The sequence below is a fragment of the Eufriesea mexicana genome, unplaced genomic scaffold (assembly GCF_001483705.2).
Source record: "Eufriesea mexicana isolate 0111107269 unplaced genomic scaffold, ASM148370v2 scaffold1601, whole genome shotgun sequence".
In the NCBI taxonomy this organism is placed as follows: domain Eukaryota; kingdom Metazoa; phylum Arthropoda; class Insecta; order Hymenoptera; family Apidae; genus Eufriesea; species Eufriesea mexicana.
In genome coordinates this window covers 208,121-231,110 of record NW_016909695.1, presented here as the reverse complement: position 1 = coordinate 231,110, position 22,990 = coordinate 208,121, and the positions used below count along the sequence as shown (strand labels likewise).

Sequence of the window (22,990 nt, the reverse complement as noted above, 5' to 3'; positions counted from 1 at the left end):
GAATTTTATTCAATTAAAAAAGAAATGCGCATAACTTGGTAATACAATTAATTAACATTATAAAAATTAATTATATATAGTAAATAATGCTACTGTTTTATTTTCCCAGTTAAATATTGAACAATACTATCAAAATTTTGATAATAAAATTGTGTCGCTACAAATTTTGTGTAACAACGTTATATTGTATGTGAAATATATATGTATCACTTGTTTCATTCAAGTTTCATAAAATAATGAAAAAACAAATTCAAAGACAAAATTCAGGTTTTATATTTCTAGAAATGCAGCATATAACAATTTGGTCATGTCAGTAAATTAACGTTTTATAAAAAAAATTCCAGTGCATGGAAATAAATTAAATTTCAGTTAGTCTGGATAATGTATTTATTTAAATTTACATACTATTAGGAAATATAAGATTAAACAATGTCTGCTGGAGCGGAATTATTAACCACAGCGGAACCACATCTTATTCCTGGGTAAATAGTACTATCACTTATAGGTTATGTTTAAAAATATACTATACATTGTTCAAAGCATATTTCACGAGGAAGTAATAAAAACATTACTGCTTCTTAAGTTTCGTAAAAAAGTAAATGCGACTTTAGATATTGAGAAAAAAAATCTTATCTTCTTCACGGATATCGTTATACCGATATACATCGATAAAAAAGGGAAGTAAATGATTCGCTTTAGATACGCCGGATATTGCCCTCAATACCGCTACAGATGCGGAGAAACGTATGGAAGTCTCACTCACAAATTGCTTCTTGATCCCACTGTAAATCATGCCGAGACACTTATTTTATCGAACCGAGTTACCGACGACTATGAGGTATCGTGAAATTTTTTACAGATCCCGCTTTTACCTTATCACCCTGATTTACCATATCACCTGTTAGTTAAAATTGTTTCTCTCTAGGTCCAGAGGCCACCAAAAAGTGACATAGATATAGTAAATGCTAGATATAAAAGAACTGATCCCATATTCATCCATCCTCTTTTGCCAGGCTATGAAGGTGTATAAAATAAAAATAAATTTTAAAAAGAGAAATAAATCTGATACTTCAATGACAGCAAATTGTTTATTTCAGGCTTTACCCCAAAACTGAATGCCGGAAATGGACAAAGATATACAGTGCTGGCTACAGAAGGGCTTGCTGAATTTGAACAACAACAATTACGAAATAAAGCAGCTCTTAATGAATTTAAGAGAGTAGCAGCTATACAAAGTGGACAGGGTGAACCAAGAAATGTAGAAGATCGCTTAGTAATATTTATACGTTAATATGAAATTTTTCTATATTAAGGGGAAAAAACTAGGAAGAAGAGAATAAGAATAAATTTATTTTTAAAACCTTTGACTCTTTAACAGCTAATAAAAAGTGAGTTTAAACTACCTATGCTAACGGTTCGTCCTGATTGTGTGGGTGTAACGAGGAATTTATTTTTGGACGAACAATACGAAACTCCCAGGGATCACTCCCCATCCCCCTATTTCATGGATAACGCAAATCCGAAAAAATACTTTATCAGTCGTAAGTGAATTTGTCAAGTCATTATTAACTTGAAATTATCTTTGAATAATTACATAACGCAATAGTAATGATGTTATGTAAGATTCAACTGTTTTCCAAAATATTTAACCTGGTAAGACGTATCAACAAAATGAATTAATAAGTATTTATTTAACAAAGTCCATTGCCAGTGTTACAATTTTCTAAAGTTGTAACACTGCATTAATAATAAAGAGTAAGATAGATGGATCTTACGGACAGTGAAAATCGAATGCGATATTCTTTCATTCGAAAGAATGAAAGACGTGAGTATGAATGTTGAAAATCTGAATATTGATTATTTTTTCTCACGAGACTATAATGCATCAATATTTAATCATATTTGTCAAGGATATGCGGGTCATATACCATATGGATACGCACATTTTGGAAAAACAAACCTTCCCGCTACTAACAGCGCCCTTTGCGATTTTACATCCGATTATCGAAAAAGGCAAAGTACAGAATGGGCACCAGTAACAATTTCACGACCTGATCCACCGTTCATAATTCAACCTACCACTCTTTATCATAAACATGTTGGAATGCTTCCAAATTATCTTGGACATGTTCCTGGAGAAACTTTTAGGTATCTAATGATTTCTGCTTTATTATGCATATTACAAAATCACATTTTATTTCAATATCAAATGTTACATTTAGATTCGGCAAAACTTTTGGAACTGACACTAAAGACGCAAAAAGGTGGCTACGTGGCGATTTCTCTGTATAAAATATGACACAATCAACAAATCGTATATATAAAATATATGTATAGTACAATAACAATAACAATATTTTATACAAACTGTATATAGTGAGTCTGAAAGAGTATATATTATATATAATGTTGTACAATCAAATTTAAGGGAAATTCTAAATAAACTTTCAAAAATTTAGTATCTAAAATACAGAGTAGAAATAATTTCTAATATTACTGAGATTTCCATTTCATTAAAATTTCAGCTGCTTTCTCCAAGTTTTTATCTTCCTGTAGTAAAGAAAGTTAATTATAAATAAAAAAGAAATGTGACATTAATATATACTATAAATCACTTACCTTTATAAAACAATATCGTACGCTATCTTCACCTAAGTACTTATGTTCGGGACTATAAAATGTAGATGGCGGAATTCCTTGAACTCCAACGTTTTTCGTCATCCATTTTGTAAAACGATAATCTTTGCCCCCATCTGTTTCTTCCTCTAATCTCACTTTATCTTTTAAAGCTGTCCAATTGGCTATCATAAAATATCCACCTTCAGGGATTGTCGGAATCATCCCCACATCGCTAAGAAATTTAGCCATATAATCTCGTTTTGGTAATAATTCCTTTGCTAAACTTACAAAATAACAATCAGGTTTACCAAATCTATCTAATTCTTGTTCAAACCCAATAGCTACAGCTTCCTAAAAGATTAATAATTATAATTTTATAATAAGTATAATTTGAAATAATTCTAACATATATGATGATATATATTCATTTAATGATTCAATAATTACTTGAACTGGTGTATTACATGTATATACACTATTTTGATGAACAATTTGCAAATTATATAATAAATTGGCTGGACCATAGGCCCATCCTAGTTTCCATCCAGTGACACTGAATGTTTTACCAGCAGATCCAATTGTAATTGTACGTTCATACATATCAGATAATGTCGCTAAAAATTCATTATGAACATAAAATATTTAGTAAAAGTAATATTAATAGTATAATATAACACATTCTTACCAATTCTAATATGTTTATATGGTTCATAAACAAGCCATTCATATACTTCATCCGAGATAACGAGGACATTCCATTTTTTAGCTAAATTAGCAATAAACTGTAATTCATCTAAAGTAAAAACTTTTCCCACCGGATTATGTGGAGTGTTAATAATTATTCCTTTTGTTTTTTCATTGAAAAGACTTTCTAATTCTTGTCTGTCGAATATCCAATCTGCAGAAGAAAGAGGCCCATTTGTGCTTTTCTTCAAAATGCAAAACATATAATGTAAAATATAAATAGCTTATATCAATAAAGTATACTCCCACATTTAAAACTTACTGGTTTTAAAGCAATAAATCTTGGAATCCCTCCAGCAGATTGAACCATAGGTACATAACAATCAAAAAAAGGTTCAATAATTATCCATTCATCACCAGGGTTAGTATGACCTTGTAAAGCAGCATATAATGCTTCGTAAGCACCAACTGTTACAAGAACTTCATTATTTGGATCTAAAGTACGGTTAAGCAGCTTAGAATATAATTTTGCAATAATATTTACTAAACGTGGATGACCCTAAAATAATGATATATTAAAAAAGTCAAAATCAATAAATAAAATACATAGATATTCATAAAACTGCTGAAATATTTACAAATCCTCTAGTATACTGGTTTAGGAGAGGATTATTGCTAGTAGTTACATTAGTTAAAGCTTTTGTTATATTTTCTGGAGCAGAAAAATCTGGAAATCCTTGTCCTAAGTTTAATGGTTTATATTTTAAAGCCAATTGGGAATATTCCACCCTAAAATAAAATTAGTTTAACATATTAGTTTAATACATTTATAAGTGTATATGCATGTTTAAAATTCAATATAATTTATCGGACATTATCTACCATATTGATTTCTCATTGCCTTTGAAACGTTCAGGAAGATCAAATTTAGACATTTTAACAGAATAGTTTTTAGTATTCTTTAATATAGACAAAGGAAATGTTATTTTTGAAGTTGTACTTAAACAAGATTTAAACATCTAAAAAAAGAAACAAACAATAAATCATAAAACATTATATAATAGTCGATTATAAATTTGTTATTTCTAATATATACCTTAAATTTTATACTTTGAGATACTACATTTTATTTTCAAATATTGTATGATATTGTAAAAAAAGTACAGCAATACGTGTAAAATTAAAAACATTTATAAATTACAATAAGCTTTGTTTACACATTTTATATATAATTTTCTCATTTTGTTCTAATATACAATTAAAAATTCAACAGAAATGAATTATAATTAATTTTTTAGAAATAATTTGTAGATTTATTAATTTATCAACACAAGAAGGTATTTACAGGTATTTAGAACAAGTGTTAAATAACATAAAAACTCTATACTTTTAAACATTATAAGTTGAAATACTAGTTAAAACTAGTTTGGGTATACTTATTTTAATAAATAGTAAAATATAAGTTATTAGTACAATTATATTTGCAATTAAAATATAATTATAATTCTATAATCGTAGTACTTACCACATGACATATAATAATGGAATAATAATGCAATAGCCTTTGCTAACCGTACACATATATTACGTAAAATTAAATGCAAAATGGACGTAACGTCGTGTAATTGTTTTCTTATCTTACTAAGGGTATGCAACAAGTATTAAATATTTATCTTAACATAGTAATTTTTATGTTACATAGTACAAATTTATTTCAAAGTAACAAAGTAATTTCTAGTACATAGTAATTTCTAAATTTGTATAGTGATTTTATTATATACCATTGGTAATTTATTTATTACTAAATAAAATATTCTTGATTCCTTTTTATATTTCATATTATAATAACGCGAACATATTTTGTACAGTTTTATAAACGTATAGTATATATATACATATTAATAATTAACTTTAATGTTAATATATCTCTAAAAAGATTGAATGTTTTAGACATTTAATATGTTTCAATTATAAACTTATTATGACGTATATTGTACAAAAATGTTGCCTTAATTATGTTAAAAAAATTTGTTAAAAATAATACACAACAAACTTACCACAAAAAAACATAAACAATGTATAATTTCCATTTTTAAATCTACGTAAATTATAAAATACAAAACTATAAAGTATTTAATTATTGAACATTTAAAAAGCTACATAAGCAAGGAGTTGATTTCTTTCAAAAGTAGATCAAGGTAATTTACAAGGTTTGTATAAAATCCAAACGACGAAACAAGTACCACTTCTGCGTTCAAAATGAAAAGGATGTTGCTAAAAGCTACATCTTGCGAAAGTGTACCTAACTACAATAATTAAAACATTGTATTATTTAAATGATTTAAATGTTATAAAAACTTTTTAATTTATTAAAAATATGTAATTTGTGATGCGATTTTATTTACAATTATCATATTTATGTATAGTAATAAGTGACTTAAGTGCCAAAAATAGGTATATGACTACATTATTTAAAAATTTACGGAAAACAAAAAAATAATAAAAATTTAAAAGTCATAAAAAATCTAATATTAAAAATGTCCCAATCTCAACAAGACATTGAGGAGTTATATGATCTTTATACAAAAACTGCTGCTAATATTATTGCTTATTATGGTAAGTATTTGTAAGGTTAAATGGATAATATTTAAAATTGTAATCAATGTACAACAATATTGTACAGATATATATTGAACATATCAAAATATAGAACAAAAAAAAAAGAAATAATTTTTTGATTGTTCTGTAGTTATAAAAAATGTTGTATCTAACAATTTTATAGGTTTCTTAATTTATTTATACTTTTATGTTTATAGAAACTAATGAAAGGAAGAAGAAGTTAAAAGAACTAAGGGATATAGTACAAAATAATTGTATTCAAGATAAAAAATTAAAATCAGCAGAAAATGTAAGAAACCGATTATTGGAGTTCTATTATGATGATGATGACGATGATGTTGCACAAACAAATATTAAATCTGCCTTAAACGTAATTATATAACATAAAGAATTATAAAGTATATTTATTCATATGAAAAAAAATAACACATATTTAAACAATTTTAGGAATATAAGACAGCCATATCTGAAATTAATACTGATGTATCAAATGATGATAAACTTTTAGAATTTGATAAACATGTGGAAACATTATTAGGTAGATTTATAGTTGTAATAATAAAGAAAAATATGCTTCACTTTACAAATAATAAATGCTTTATGAATAATGACAATATTTTATATTACAGATAGAGTAGCAGATAAAGAAACTGATACAAGTGCAGAATTACAATTAACAGGAGGCTATATAAATGTAATTGATCCAATTTCTAAGAAAAGAATTGTGGATCCTGTGAAGAATACTATATGTGATCATACTTATGATCGAGAAAGTATTACACAAATACTGAAAATTAATAAAAAGACAAGGTAAATATTCTGTTGATAAAAGTCACTTGTATTAAATAGTCGTAATTATAAATTCTGTTTGTAGGTGTCCTGTTATAGGTTGCAAGAGTACAGAATTTGTAACACTTGCTCATCTTCGTACAGATATTGTAACAAAAGCATATCTAGAGAAAAATCCAGAATAATGTTTCATGAAAATTTAATATTTAACACTGTGTAATATTCATTGTTGATAAATGTATACAAGACCAAAGTTTAGTGTTTATACATTATCAAAACAGAAATAAAGGCTGCATGTGATATGTCATGGACCTGAACACAACATGTGACCTAGCATGACATGTTGTACATTGTAAACATATTTCTGTGATTAGTACTCTATAAAAATGTTGGCTCTGCTCCAAATCACTGCTGTAAGAGTTTATTTTAAGTATTAAGGGACAGTATAAAAATGTATCTTCTAAAATAATATAAATAAATCGTGTACATGCAAAAATATAGTTTATTGAATAAAAACGTATATATAATTATATTTATTAGATTGTTATTGAAAAAAGAGTAGCTTTTTACAATGTTTTCTACACAATTTTTATTTATGTATTATTTTTATAACAATGTATAAAATATACAATTTCAATAAAATATTAATAACGAAACAACTTCAGATTATTATATATTTGTTTGTGCGTATAATTTGTGTCGTTATCAAACTATGTCAACACTTAGGCTATGTTTATACTTACGTTTTTATCGACGGTATTAATTCTGTCTCGTGGGAACGCTCGTCGGACTGTTGACGGATTCAACATGGATAGTAGCAATTGGGACCCATTTCTATTTATATCTAAAGATTTGAATGAATCACCGAATTATGATATAACATGTTGGGTACGGCAACTACATCTGCAGCAATGTGCTTTCGTAGAAATTGGTGAAGGATTTTGTGCTGTAAGAAAAAGGATTTCATATAAAATACTTTCTTCTTTGCAAACAATCTAAATAAATATAACCTTCACGTAATATAAACAAAGAGCAAGTTCGAAGAAATAAAAAACTTTAACAAAGATTAAATTTTCGTGCAATACAGTTCTATTTAATATTTAGTTGTTCGTCGAATTACGTAGCATACCTTCGGAATCAAAAGTTCTGGATAGTTCTGGGGTCGGTGAATTTTTCCTCGGAATTTGTCCCTGCTTAACTCTTCACACTTGGGACCTGTGTTCACTCGAACTGACACGACAGAGGAAAGCAGACTGCACTTTTAACGAAGCTACTCCATATTCAAACACAAGTGCAAGAGTTCATAGACGATTATGCGATATAACTTCTCTCGCGGAAAGTACTTCAAGCTGCAACTGTTCCATATCAATAGCTGGTCAGGCATTGTATAAGACGGAAGGTTGATATAAAGCGTGTAATATAATACAGGAAATACTTATTTCAAAGATAATTTTCAGGATTTCCAACGTGTTTTCTAAATCCTCTACCTGAGAGTCTATGTTCACCACGTGGGATTTGCGGTATTGCACAATGTACTGCAACCACGATCAAAGGAATACACACCCCTCAATGTGCCTCGAACTGTCATCACAGACAACCAGTAATGTTATTTTGCCTTAGGTACTCTCGCGTAAAATTACAATAATAATGTATTTCAAAATATCAACAAGACATATTTAAATATACGTTGTCTTTCCTTTTTTGAGGTTTGGATATCTTTCTTTTCAAAGAAATATTAAACATTACAATAAACAATTCCGCCATGTTCCTCTTAATAAAATTTATAATTTACATTTAAATTAAAAATTTAGATTTACCCACGTTTCTTTTAGTACAATTTTTAAGAGAATAAAAATTTCTGGAATAATTATATAGTATTATCACGTGATTATCAATAAGGTAAAATTCTTTAATTAATGAATAAGAATTAACTTAATTTCTACAATACAATTGAATTAAATATGAACTTTACTTAATTCTCGGTATAACCAAAATATTTTGTACTAAAATATCAGCGTATGTATAGTATATTATTCCCTCTTGTTTCGATTGGAAGATAACGAGACCTTATGAAATTTGATACTCGTAGTTCTGCGAAGAAATTGGACCTTCAACTTCAATACCAGCGGAAATTAATTCCTTATGGTCACGATGGTCTTCTCCAAAATGCAACAGCACTTGTGGTAGGGGATTCCTGGTAGCCATTGCATCATGCCAAGATCAAGTAACGTAAATAAAGATAAAAGCAAACATAGACGTATATAATAAACAATAATAACAGTAATAACAGCAACAATAACAATAATATCATTCTTCCTCCTTAAATTTGAAGAATTATAAAATATTACTGCATATCTCTTATTATATACTGGGTGTTCAACTTTAATGAGTAAATGAAAATTACTCATTGACTACTTACTGTACAAAAAAAAAATCATTCAAATCTCGTTTGAATGATTTTGAAGGAAAGATAAGAAAATTCTATAGATAATATTAATTTTATTAAAAATAATTGTACAATCCTAATGTTGATATTTGTTATTTTTGTCAGCAGTCTATGGACGTATCCTAATATTTTTTAGAGGAAAAGCAGCCATAGACTGTATCGGACCAGGATCATTTTGGTGAGCCAACGTTCCTTTAGGGAAGTTCCCTCGAATTCCTTGACCATGACGAAAGGTGTGAACTTTTCTAGCTGCCCGGATAGCTTCAGCAAATGTTACTGCGAGGTAAACATGGTCGATGGAATTATGAGAGCGGCCAGGTTCACAGAACCTTGCATTTCTACCGAGGGGTGTATCTCAAGCAACGTTAGAACATTCACTTTCGAAGGAGAACTCGATCCTGGTAACAACATCGATTTCGACGAAGCTTACGAGAACGATGATCGTGAAAGGTTCGAAGGTACTAACCTGTTATGTTTACGATTTCAGAATGTTGTATACAGGGTGTTAAAAAATATGCAACTGACAATCAAATTTTGAGCGTTCAAGTGAGTACTCTGTTGAAGTATGGTTAGGAATACTTCATGTAATTCATTTACTAGGGGGTAAGCAAACAGTACAGTTGGACTAGAATGGATAGTACGTAGTATGCAATGAAAACAAAACTAAAATGAATGAAATATTCGTGAATAGATATTATATATATTATTAAGTATATATGTCACCCATTGTCGAATTCCTTGTCGAATTAGACGTTTTTGAAGTTACCTATTTTGAATTTACCTATTTTGAAGCTACTTTATTAAAATTAGAAAAATATAACATTTCAATATAACATTTCATTTACAAAAAAATAAAGGTCACCTTGAGTCTCCAAACACCTTACACTTATAAAAAGATTATAATTTGTATATTATAAACCACTAAAGCCTCCTCATGTCTCTAAAAATAAGGAGAACATGTAAAATGATCAAGATTCAATGGTCCACCCTGTATATTCATTCATTATTCATACATACGTATGAATATATTCAAATAGCAATATGACACATCACATAACTAATGGAGGGGAATTAAAATTCTGTCTCCTGTTATGATTTTTTGCGTATTAGTATTAATTTGCTTTTTGTTAAAACTTCTTGCACCTTTCATTTAAATATAACAGAATAATATGCAATGAATTTCATTCGCAGAGGTCGCTTCGTTACCAGGAAATTTGAATTTAAAAATAAAGTTATTTTCAATGAAAGGTAATATTGCTTGATAGATTCGTGGTAAAGTCATTATATCTGCATGGGAAATAAAAATTCACCAGGAAAAATGATTATTGGAGCGTTTGAAGAAATGAAACGTTAAGGGGCAGTAGCCATATTTCACGCATCCGTAGTTCTATGGGTTCAGTTCCAATTACCACGAATAAGATCTTCAGAAATTTCTATTGCAACGAAATAATTTTACTATTATTTCTTACAGTTCTCCAAACTTGCCCATTCTTAACGCCAGAAACGAGATCTTAACTTTTCGCACTCGAGAGGCGCCTCTCGGTCGCCATTTTGTCAAATTCTAAAGATGGCAGTTAATGAATATATCAAATTTGCAATTATCCAACGATGCGTGGAATATATATACCGAAATAAAATAATTCTACGTCTTAATTTGCACACGTTTTCTTATTTACCGTGTTAGAAATATCGTCGACTTTGAGTCTTCGAATTAATTAATTACTATTAATTACTATTTTCCTGTAACGAATACATCGCCGAGTGTAAAGGCGGTTGCAAAACATGAATGAGATAATTATTTACAAGTCATCCTTTACCTTTTCTCAGATATTGCGTCACAATTTTAATTATCATTTGACATATTTTAACTGATCCAACGCAAGCCATTGATGTGCTACTTTGCAGACACGTTGTGTCCCCCGGAATCAGCGCGAGTAGTAAAACGCAACCTCCTGCAAGCTGCGAGTGCCGACCAGGAGGAGGAGTACGTGTTACGCGAAAATAGACTGGCAAACAAGAACTTTAAAGGCATCCACGGATATCGTTCCGTTCTGAGAAGTCGATTAGGCGATGACGCCGACTACAGTGGCCAAAACGAAGACGACGATGAGGACGATGACGAAGAGGGGGACGAAAAGAGCGGCCCCGGCGATGGGAAGGCCGACGAAGACGACGAGGAGGAGGAGGACGACGAGAACAGCGACGAGAACAGTGACGAGACGGTGAACGAGTCGGAGACAGGGCGCTATTACGATTACGGTTAGTACTTAGACGTAAATCTTTTCCTGGCTTTTCTAGATCGGGCACAGAGGTTCCGCAAAGGGTCGTCGGAGCCCCAGGAAACATACTCGAGAGACGAGGTCCGATTACGCGGCGATTGCGTTCGAGGGTAAGCAAGAGGTCGACGAACCAGAGAGGAAGGGGCCTATGGAGATCAGATCCGCTACGGAGGAGTGTGAAGATGATTCCACGGAACCGCTGCGATATTACGATTATGGTGAGGAAATGGTGGACGAAGAAAATTCTTGGCTTCCGTTGAAAATTCTTCCCCTCGTCGTTACGTCTCTCCTGGCTTACAGCTAATAACTAGATTTATCCTAGGGTAACACCAGATGGGGAAAAATATTACAGGGACTCACAGATTTTGTAGGCAATTTTATGTATCTAATTGGTAGATACGAGCTTCCGTAGTAGGAGTGGGAGAGCGATGTGTATATATATGAAGATTTTCGACAATAAGTCAGTACAGTACAATAACTCAGTATTCAATCTTCGTTAGTTGAGTCAGTTGCGTTAGTTGCGATTAGAACAAGGTATATAGAGCGTTTATACAATAAGAACTAAATTGTTAGTAATAAAGTATTAGAATAATATAGATAAAAATACAGTGTCATTTAATTTTTTAACAGATTTATATTTTTTTTATTATATTATTATTATATATTTTTCCAACTCATGATCTTAATCTTAATCCAATATTATTGTAGGATATGTATATTTATTATTTATTATTATATATTTTTCCAACTCATGATCTTAATCTTAATGCAATATTATTGTAGGATATATGTAGTAATATCTAAAAAATGGTTGCAACATATTTTATCTGCTGATTAATGTATTATATATATACAATCAGTTTTTATTTGCCTTATTTGTTGTGGTTAATATAATTTCCATCCTTGAATCTCCTTCCTAGTTATTTATATATTTATAATCTTGGAAAAATATTGCGATAATTACTGCTGACTTGTTAGTTTTTTTAACTTGATCCATTGTTTTTGAACTTTGTATCTGATATTGCTTTTGATGTATTTAGTTTGTACAATTACAAAGATACTGCTTCTGCAGTATTAAATAATTTTAATTCTTAAATACCTTTATTTGTATAAAAAGAGTAGTATCTACAAACTTATATCACTTTAAGTAATTACAAATTTTGACAAACACATTTATTTGTATCTTGATTATATATCAATATTCATTGTTCTGTTTTCTATTCTTTAAGCAATTGTTGTATTATTTTCTAGAATCTGCCAGAGGAACATCACTCGCTTTTCGAACTGGACTCGCCTTAGAGCTGGTAGTATTAGGAATTTTATTCTGGTTCTTGGAACATTAATGGCCGAGAATAAGTTACAAATTAATGATCAAGAATAGCTGTATCCCTGGCTTGAAGTGGAAGATTCTGACCCCGCTGTAATAAAACTATTATAATACATAATTGAATAATTTCGATTTAATTGAGTTACAGATATAAAACTCTAATAAATTCTAAAAATAAAGTTCTACATACACATACATATATTTTTCTTTAATAATTATTAATAATATAATTAATATAATTTAATAAATATTCAAACTATAAAACTTATATTAAGTTATATAAACTATAACTTATAATAACTATAAAACAATGGGTAGCTCACAATTGATTATCCATGAAAATCACATTACATTACAAATTACACGCATAAATATATTACACAGGTTTACGAGGTACCAAATATATCACCGATCAGATAAAATGGCAGATTAAGAGATCCAATAATTATTTTCAGCAGCGTACGTATATTTATTGTTGGGCTTTCTTGCATTGCATCTCCTCCAGGCAGTACAATGAATCAGTTAATTACAATATTTACCGGCCAACAAGTTCCTACAGGCGTTCAAAGCTACACGCTTCTGATAGCCACTTTCACCAGGGATTTAAATGATCCTAGAAAGTGAATCCTTAACAGCCTCGCGATGACTTTTCTATCCGTGTGTCCCTCGTTAATTTTCACTGACCTGAAATTTTTGACGATTTACATTCAAATACGCATAACCGCGAGATGCAAATTAATAAGAAAATAATAAAGAAAACAGGGTAATAAAAGATTACTTACACGAAGAAGTGCCGTTTGTGTACCACGTGCTGGAGGCATAATGGCGGCATAATTAGTTTCCATCTAACGGTTCTTCTTCCATATTTAAGCCCAGGTACTCGATCGATGAAAGCTGTTAGATTCGTTCGCTTAAAATTCTACCTTCGAATATTCATGGCGTGAAACTTGCGTGCACACGCAATGGAAACAGGAATCTGGAACAGACGGTAAAACTGAAATCAGATTTCAGGAAGTGATAAACGAAAGGATGTGCCTGTCTCGCGTTGGAACATATGTGAGAGATTTAATGTAACACCGTCCTGACACATTTAAGGTTAGGACTTGCTCGTCGATTTTTACACAACGTTCCCGTTGTCCGCCATTATTTGTTATCGATAATCGAATAAAGAATTTTCTGATAAAATAACACGATAGCTGACGGATTAACAATGGCGTATTTGTGGATATTTCTAGAACACGTTATCAAAAAGTCATTCATAACCGAGGAGATAACCGAGGAGATGAAATGAGTACATCTGCTGATCAAATTCTTTGATGCTAACAGATAAATTGTAGTCTAACAACGTTATCTAATAATTATCTAATAACGTATTAGGTATGGTAAGCTCGAAGTATGAAAGATGCGTCTAATTGTGCCAGTAATTATAAAAGTAGCCTGAGCAGAGTATTTTCTATTTGTTATTTGATCTTTAAATAGTTTAATTTCTTTTTCTATAAAATTACTTATTTTCATTTATTATACTATTTTATGTTATACTATTTATTATATTATTTATATTATATATTTATGGCATTTTTCATTTGATACCTGGCCTTTGTTGTGATTAAAAATTGAATTTTTTTCTTTTATTTATATTATATAGATTATTTATTTATAACATACTATTTATTATATTATTCACATTATATTTCATTTGATTTTTGGCCTTTATAGTGATTAAAAATTGAATTTTTTTCTTTCACTTATAACATATTATTTTGGGTCATACTGTTTATGATATTATTTACAAAATTATTCTCATAAGGCAAAATTTAATTTTCTGGGATTTTTGTCTCAGGCCACATTCGCAATTGCCGACACAATTTAATCTGATTAACGTAGAGAACCCGTGGTCGTGGTACTCTTCCTATTCATACTTAAACGAACGCAATGATTTTATTTTTAGCATGCTAGGATATTTATCTGCCGATCGAAGAAGGGTGGAATTAGGTACGAAGGAGCATAAAGGGCCTCTAATTGGATCTGATCAACTTAATTAAGACAATTCATGCGGTCGTCAACCGTTTGTCGAGAAACACGCCATCTATAATGAGAATATCCCGGCCACGTATGAATGTCCATTGCGGATAAACCGATTGTATTAGAGATTGCTTAAGCCGATTTTATCGTCACGATCTCAATCGAATATCTCTCGTATCGGCATTTTTATATAAGCGAAACACGATGCGATTACTAAAATTACGATGGCATAGATAAACTAACCTATGTCGCTGTGTTGCTCCCAACGCACACACACACGCGGAAGTTACCGTGAATAATGATTAGATGTGACTCGTTTGGTTGCGTGAGAGACCCGTTGAACATCGAATTAGACATACGTGTCCCGAAAGACTTATTCGATTAACTGAAAAGAACAAAATAAACGCGTACATGTAACGCGAGTTCTGAATCTGATTGAACTGACGTTTTTGTTCAATGCGGTATAGCACGCGAAGCAGGGAGTTGAATTGAACTTAACACACAATTGACATAATGAAATTATTGATAGATCGTAATATACGAGATGGTAAAAAGGAAAACATAAAAGATAGTATTATTCCTTTTGTTATTAAATAGGGGGACAGGTTAATTTGAAAATTACGTGAACTAGGATAATAAGATATATGAAAGTCTAGGGGAAAAATCGGAAGTGTTACGATTTTTATAGATAAAATTTCTCATACTTTAGAGGTTATTAGAAGAGCATTGTTCCTTATGTTATCAAACAGAGGAATAAGTTAATTTGAAAATTACGTGAACTAGGATAATAAGATATATGAAAGTCTAGGGGAAAAATCGGAAGTGTTACGATTTTTATAGACAAAATTTCTCATACTTTAGAAGTTATTAGCAGAGCATTGTTCCTTCTATTATTAAGCAGAGGGATATATTAATTTGAAAATGACGTGAACTAGAATAATAAGATATATGAAAATCTAGGGGAAAATAGGAAGTATTACGATTTTTATAGACAAAATTTCTCATACTTTAGAGGTTATTAGCAGAGCATTGTTCTTTCTATTATTAAACAGAGGGATATATTAATTTGAAAATGACGTGAACAAGAATAATAAGATATATGAAAGTCTAGGGGAAAAATAGGGAACATTACGATTTTTATAGACAAAATTTCTCATACTTTACAGATCATCAGAAAAGAAACTAGATTCGATAAATATGTTTCATTTATATTGTTGTTTTAATATAGTCAAAATGTACACCTGAAATCACTAGAATCACTAGAATTTCTGAAATCAATTATATCTGTATTTATATTAAATTCCTTAACATGGAATGAATGTAGGTTTTGAAACATTTGAAACAATGTATTTTAATTGAAAGTAATTTGCATCGATTGCATGTAAGTCCGCGAGAAAATATTCTCTGTGAATAATTACATAAGCCAGAGTTATCTAAGCAAATAAACTGTTCTTATAAATCATTTTTTTCATTCTCCATGCAATTATGTAATTATCTAGATAAAAATTAGTTAACAAATAAATCACTGAATATAATTTCTACTGTCATTCTTGTTAGCTGATATTGAAATAACGTTTTACTTTCGGCTAAATTAAAATTGAAAGAAGCCATTAATTTACTTTTTACTTGTGAGATTCTAATCATTTACCATTGAATAACGTTTCACATTGTATCACGAAACCGGGGTAATGCGATTAGGATAGAAGAAACGCATTACCGTGATCGCATTTCCTACGATGTAGAAATGTTTATTACACGTATCGAAGTTAACGCGTGATATTGAAATGGAGAAAAAAAAATTCCATAGGCGTTCCTCAAGGTGCTTCGATAATTAATTACTAACCTTTATCTTGATGGCGAGCACCGTTATTTGCGTTCTTACGCTAGGAATTCATTTGTCCGTTTTCCGCTCTGACTCGAGAAGATGCTGCAGAGAACAGTTGCTTGAGAAAGCACTAAATTGTGAGCACGAAATGTATAATCCATTTTAAAACTTCAACATATCACTACGTTTGGGGATAGTCGTAATTATCTGTTGACTATTACCCTTTAATTCACTGTATACGATTATTCCGTTCTACGTATAATTTTACATTCTATCTGGCAGTATAAATTTCTCATGAAGCATATACGATACATATTTCATGAGAAATCATCATACGAAATTATCGGTGATGTTGAGTTTAAAAACCCTTAGAATTCTAATTTTCGATAATTAAGAGTAATAGAAACAGCATCTGAGAACGTTGGTAGTTTAAACTGAATCGAATAACAGAAGATACCCGACGGGTATAGTATTTCGATGAACGTAGTAAATATTTGAACGAGCACGTGACATTTAATACACGACGAGTACGATGTGATATGATACGGAAGCTGAATTAATGAATGGCAACGTTTAAGAAGCGTATAATGTAACACTACTGTTCGCAAATTAGAAAATTAATGTCAGACAGGGAAACTAGTTTCGTACAATTTTCTGAACACTGTTGCACCTCGTAAGTAGGTTATGTTGCGCGCGCATCGAAATTTCCTTAATCGGCTGTCACACTGTTCGACTATCAATTCGAGCGTAACCATTCACAAATTATACGTTTGGCGATAGATTAAAGAAAAAGGAACGCTCAAAACACTTTTGCCCCCTTCCCGTGTAAACGTGTATTACAGCTGAGTCGTTTACCACGAGCAACACCGTTCGCACCTTTCGCAACGATTTACGACTTGCATCCTTCGTTGTATAGTCATAGACTGGGTTCGGACGATTGATCATGGTTCCGTAAGTAACGCGATATCCCGCAAGGAATGCTTGGCGATACCTTTAAACGCGAAGTACTGTCGACAGCGCACGTAGAACTTGACCCCGCCGCGTCAATCCATCGCCGTTCGGTGTCAGTGACCTGCCTCAAAAAAAGAAACTAATTCCACCGGCCAGTGGCCCGTTACACACTCCTCTCGTCGCATATACGACCGAGAGATGGATTCTGTGATCTCCCGAGTCGAATTCAGAGCCGTCTGTCGTCCGTTTCGGCGACTGGTTCGATGTACCGATCGATCTAACCTTCCGAGAGAGGTTACCCGTTAGAAATTTCATGAAACGTTGCATTGCGTCACTACACGTTGTATGTCTTGCGTAAAACATGACCGTTCCGTTTGTTGACGAGCATCGTCATATTGGATCACAATATTTATCTGGGAAATAAAGTTACACAAGCATTATAACATATTCTTATCGTTTTAGTTATACATGTATGTGTGTATGATAATATTTCACGTAGCAGCTGATAATTTGGATTAAAGAGATAATTATTTGCTATATCGATTACGTGTACGATTTTATGTAGATACAATTTATTGCATCGGTTGATCAGCTGATGAACTTGATATCATTTATAATGTAAATATTAGAACAATCTGGATTTAGTGTGAATATAATGTAGAGGTTAACTCACAGTGTGGAGAGCAAAATGTCTTGATAACAACCATTTGCTAATTACCTAAATAATAAGGGAATGAAGGAAAGAAAATAGTAATTTCTTTTCAATAATTTATTATATTACTTTCAAGAGATTCTTCGATTTAAAATATACCATATGTTGTTATAATAATATATTGTAATGAGACAAGATATATAACCTTTCTCTGTCGTCAAGTTTGTCTTATGCACTTTGATTATTTTATTTAGATAAAGAGCATAACTATATAGCAGGTATTATTAATCTTTCTGTTTAGATATCTGATTGTTCTCATGGAACAAACCACGAGACATATCGCTTAAGTCGATTTTATTGATCACGATTCAAGGCAATGCTCGTAGTTATCTATTCAGTCGCTCGCAGGTCCATTGAGTCATGTATGCAAATCTATGTAACGAACGCTAGTCGCGTATACATAGGTATATACAAGTGCTAGTGACTACAAAAGACTGTTTCGCGATAACAACGAGACGTTTTGACAAGTAGGCGGCACTTCTTCAAAGCAAAGCAGGGAGAAGACACATCAACGGAAGTGTAATGTTTCTGCGCGTCTCTTTGTACCAATTTAAGATAAACGAGTACACACTAGTGGGGACATAGGTTGACGAATTGACCTATAACCGAAGAATTTTATAAATGCATGCAATCCTGTGTCGTTTTAGCCAGAGAATGTAACGTTACGTACCAGTATTGTGGGAATAGAAACCCGTAAGTTATCTGTAGTGTACGCTGCAGGCAATACCAAAGTTTCTTTAGCGTGTTTATCCCTCGGCGCAAAGATATTTTAGTCGATCTTCCATTTGATCTTGCTGCAATCTCTTCTTCCGAATCATACGTACCGATTTTCTCGTTCATGAAGCAGTGAACCATCATCGCGTGAGAGGAAGAAAAGGAATCAGTTCAAGTATATCAGCAAAAAGACGGTGGCCTTTCGTGTTCCTTTATGTCGTCTAAATGTTAAATCGGTACAAGAGAAGAAGAGAAGAAACTGATCGGTAGCAAGCCGGCTTTACGAACACGTCCGGGGGGCCCCGCGTAACCAGTTTGTGATTGGCTAAGCCGTGTACCACGTGGCGGCGTTGCGCGGGTGGGGATTGGCCAGCACGGCCGCGCTCCGCGGGCGAAAGCAGCGAGTTTTGTTCTAGTATTTACCCCGCGGTGTAAAGTTGGCTCTCGCGCTCTCCGGTGTCCTTAAGTCACGTTCCATTGTTCGCGTCGCTCCTTCAAGTTTCTCTCACACCGTAGAGGATCTCTGTTGTTTTCTGGGCTGTGCTTTTCAGTGGTGAATACCGTACGAATTGTGCGCCATGTTCGCGCCGCGAGCAACACGCGATCCACCGGCTACCGTGGCAAGTGATACGTTTTTTTCGTGAACAAGTTCGAGTGTGTGCGTTTAAATCCCATCCTGGAGTATACTGGCGGTGTGTGTGACTACGTGTTCTTGCCGTTAGGAAGGCAAAAGTCTAGTGGTAGTAAACGACGAGGCGAGAGCACGCTGTGGGACCGTGGAATGTGCGCTGACAGGTATCCACCACCGCGCCGTCGCACTCGGAATTCACTGTGCGGTTCTAACCTTTCTCTCTTTCTTTATCCTTAACACGTTACTTCCTTCTCACTCGTAACAACGTAAGACTTGCGTGTTTACGCGATCGTCCACCTCTCTTTCTCTCTCTTTTTCTTTCTCTTTCTTTCTCTCCCTCTCTCTTTCTCTCTCGCTCGTTCTCTCGCTATCTCGCTCTCTCACTCGCTGTCTTTCTTGTTTCAATGATCGCTCTCGCGCCTGCGTTGCGTCGTGGACGCTTCGCCACTTTTGACAGCTGTCACGGTTGAAGTGTGTACAGAGTCGACTCGTTTTATTTCGTCGGTCGCCGATAGAGGGGAGAAAGCAACGTATTGTCGTCCATTATTCTTCTTCCTCCCTTTTCGATGTATCAACGTTTTTACAATTTATCGGTTAGCCTGCCTGAAATATTTCTTATTTAGGTTAGGAGTTTATAACTTCATTCACGAGTTTCGAGTAATTAATTTCGAAACGTATGACGTATACGTGTTCCCAGTAGCGATAACTATATAATCGAATAGCTTCGGATTTAAAACACTGTATAGTACGATCACGTTACGTTGCACGAAATTAAGTGGGTCTCGATATACTAATAGCTTTAATCTATTTATTACGTAAATCGGCCGTCTCTATTACTACAATGGATCGGGGGATTAATTTTTTCTTAATAAATGTTAATCATGCGATCGTTGCTGGATTACTAAACACACATCTACAGCATAAAGCGTGTTATGTAAAGTGAAAGTGGCTACAGAAACATGTTAAAGGTTGCGATACCCGATGCAAAATCGTATATTGTAAATTCAGGTTATTGAACGCTTGATTTCCCGTTTGCTGTCTTTTCGAGGAACTTATCAGCCTATCCGACGTATATATCCCGTGAAAAATATGAAAGGGACAGATCGGAGAAGCGATTCGGAACGAACGGAAAGAGCTCTCTGTGATTGGACAGAGAGATTTCGTCGAACGCGTTCCTCGTGACAGTTGGTTTCTTTGTTGTTCTGCGTCTAGCGGTAACTTTTGATGCTTTTACTTTCACACATTGTGGTAAATTAAGCGGGAAGGTGTAGTTCGCTCGGAACTGTTAAAAAGGCCTACGTGACGTGGCAAGCGGAATGAAACAGTTCGTATCCTTTTTCTTTGAAGTCGCCCGCCAAGGACAACTGACAAATGATACGTGAATGTCGCACAACCCGAGGCACTCGAATTAAAACAGTTAAAATACCACTTAGCGATAGTTTAAGCAGATTTCATACCTGTATCAGCTCCATATAATTCCTTATATTCTCTGTCAGATTATAGGGAGTAATTGTATATAGGTTATTCGATTTAGAAAAAGGTTGTAATAGCAATGTTGAAATTTTCTTGTCTGTTTAATATTTTTAACATTTAATATTCGTTTTAGGATTATGGTTAACACATATTGGGAATAATTCGACTTTAAATGAAATTGAATTTTATTTAACATAGTTTAACCTTTTGCACTCCTTTGCAAAAGAGTGTGACTCAACATCAGTTTTTATCATAACTACACTCGACGTTTTTTAATTCTTTAAAACTCTGAACAAGAAAACAGAAAGTAAGTAACTACTTGAATTACTTAAATTTAAAATATAAATTACAATAATATTTGAGAGTTATATTTAATATAATTCATAAACAAATTAAATGAGTAAACAAAAGTCTTTAAAATAATAAGAACTGTGTTAAATAAGAACTGTCCTGTAAAGTAACTTTCAAATAAACTACTTGAAATGGTAGAAAGTTATTGGCGACAAAATTGAAAAATAATTGGGAGTGCAAAGGGTTAATATAATAAATAGAATTTATATAATAATTTATAATAGATATTAAAATGATTTAATAATTATTACATTATTATATATAATAATTTATAATAGATATTAAAATGAAAATTACAGTATTTGGAGAAATATAATTACTTTGTAGATAATTGAGGCACTTATAATTTTGTTCATTTTGTTATCGAATAATTTTTTCCTTTTAAAGAAAATATTATAAATCTCGAAAAAAAGATCATTTTTATTTCTCATCGTGAATTATTGATATCATATACTGTGTTATTACAGGGTTCAACTGATAATCATTATCTCAAGTTGAATACAGTAATTAATTTCTCACTAACGTTCACAGTTACTTCGTACAAAATTCTTTGAATAATCCATGGAAGAATTGCTTTCCGAGTGATAATTTAATCAGGTAATATTGATTTCTTTTTCTTATTCTGAAAAATAGAATGTAACATAGGTACATTAATATGTTACGGAATCATAGTTCAGAATCGCTGTTCCAAGCTGAAAGCAGTGGCTAATTTATCATCGATGTTCATGGCAATATCTCACAGATGTAAAATGGATATTTCCCAATTAATTGCAGTCTTATTCCATGAAATGAGGTATGGTGAAACTTTTTGCGTTGTTAGATGAAAATGATGGTTAATTTATTAGTATGCTTTATGCTAGAAGAGTTTATGCAAAGAATTTTTTACAGATGTAGATTTCTAGCTCTAGAAACAATAGAACTGCTACAGAACACTAGGCTTCTTTCGTTGCACAAAATGATGTAGCACTGACCATTAGTGTGTCACATTATACTGGTAGGAAGTTATATTTATAACAGAAATATGGTAATTAATTCAGAACCAATGTTGAGATTAAAATCTCGCGAGGAATATTATAATATATTCAGAATTAATAATTTTAATAAAATTTGAAATTTAAATCAGTTTCATAAATGGAGACAAATAAAGTTCTGTTTTTTGTAAAATAGGAAAATTTAGTAAGATGATTAATTTTCCAATTATATTTATTATCCTAATATTTGGGAGAGATGTTTAAAGAAGTCAATTGAAATAAGAGATAAAGTCATAGGGATATTTAGCCGGAATCAGTACTTCAAAGTAAAAAGAAGTTAATTAGATGTTAAATTAAAAATTTGTATTGAACATTCGGTCGTACATCATAGAGTTTATTAAAAAGCAAGCTGCTGATATGTAAAATCACGATGGACTCCAGCTTTGAAAGTGTGCCAAAATATTCCGCACAGACATTTTTCATCCTCAGAATAAAGTCCTAAGAATGATAGTAACCGCTTCGTGGTATGCCAAGAATGAAGCCCTGTATAAGGACCTTCGAATAAAGCGGGTACATG

At 32.1% G+C, this 22,990-nt stretch overlaps 4 protein-coding genes across 4 annotated transcripts; 3 read left to right on the top strand and 1 right to left on the bottom strand.

The window, feature by feature from the left end:
- Positions 1-401: 401 nt before the first annotated feature.
- Positions 402-2,300, top strand: LOC108548379 (UPF0605 protein CG18335). The gene is made up of 7 exons (XM_017901288.1): positions 402-482; positions 700-838; positions 926-1,022; positions 1,098-1,273; positions 1,379-1,541; positions 1,911-2,148; positions 2,223-2,300. The coding sequence occupies exons 1-7, from the start codon at positions 430-432 to the stop codon at positions 2,290-2,292; spliced, it is 936 nt and encodes a 311-aa protein (XP_017756777.1). The 5' UTR covers positions 402-429; the 3' UTR covers positions 2,293-2,300.
- Positions 2,301-2,344: 44 nt separating this feature from the next.
- Kyat (Kynurenine aminotransferase) lies at positions 2,345-4,322 on the bottom strand. The gene is made up of 7 exons (XM_017901287.1): positions 4,186-4,322; positions 3,942-4,092; positions 3,626-3,862; positions 3,305-3,548; positions 3,067-3,233; positions 2,620-2,970; positions 2,345-2,550 (listed from the first exon to the last, which is right to left on the bottom strand). The coding sequence occupies exons 1-7, from the start codon at positions 4,320-4,322 to the stop codon at positions 2,494-2,496; spliced, it is 1,344 nt and encodes a 447-aa protein (XP_017756776.1). The 3' UTR covers positions 2,345-2,493.
- A 1,518-nt stretch (positions 4,323-5,840) lies between these two features.
- Positions 5,841-7,104, top strand: LOC108548380 (E3 SUMO-protein ligase NSE2). The gene is made up of 5 exons (XM_017901289.1): positions 5,841-5,919; positions 6,120-6,292; positions 6,370-6,460; positions 6,552-6,732; positions 6,797-7,104. Exons 1-5 carry the CDS (start codon positions 5,841-5,843, stop codon positions 6,894-6,896), a joined length of 624 nt encoding a protein of 207 aa, XP_017756778.1. The 3' UTR covers positions 6,897-7,104.
- A 336-nt stretch (positions 7,105-7,440) lies between these two features.
- On the top strand, positions 7,441-12,849 carry LOC108548381 (uncharacterized). The gene is made up of 8 exons (XM_017901291.1): positions 7,441-7,599; positions 7,816-8,110; positions 8,169-8,311; positions 8,801-8,935; positions 9,294-9,615; positions 11,063-11,379; positions 11,456-11,654; positions 12,688-12,849. Exons 1-8 carry the CDS (start codon positions 7,441-7,443, stop codon positions 12,777-12,779), a joined length of 1,662 nt encoding a protein of 553 aa, XP_017756780.1. The 3' UTR covers positions 12,780-12,849.
- The last annotated feature ends 10,141 nt before the right edge of the window (positions 12,850-22,990 follow it).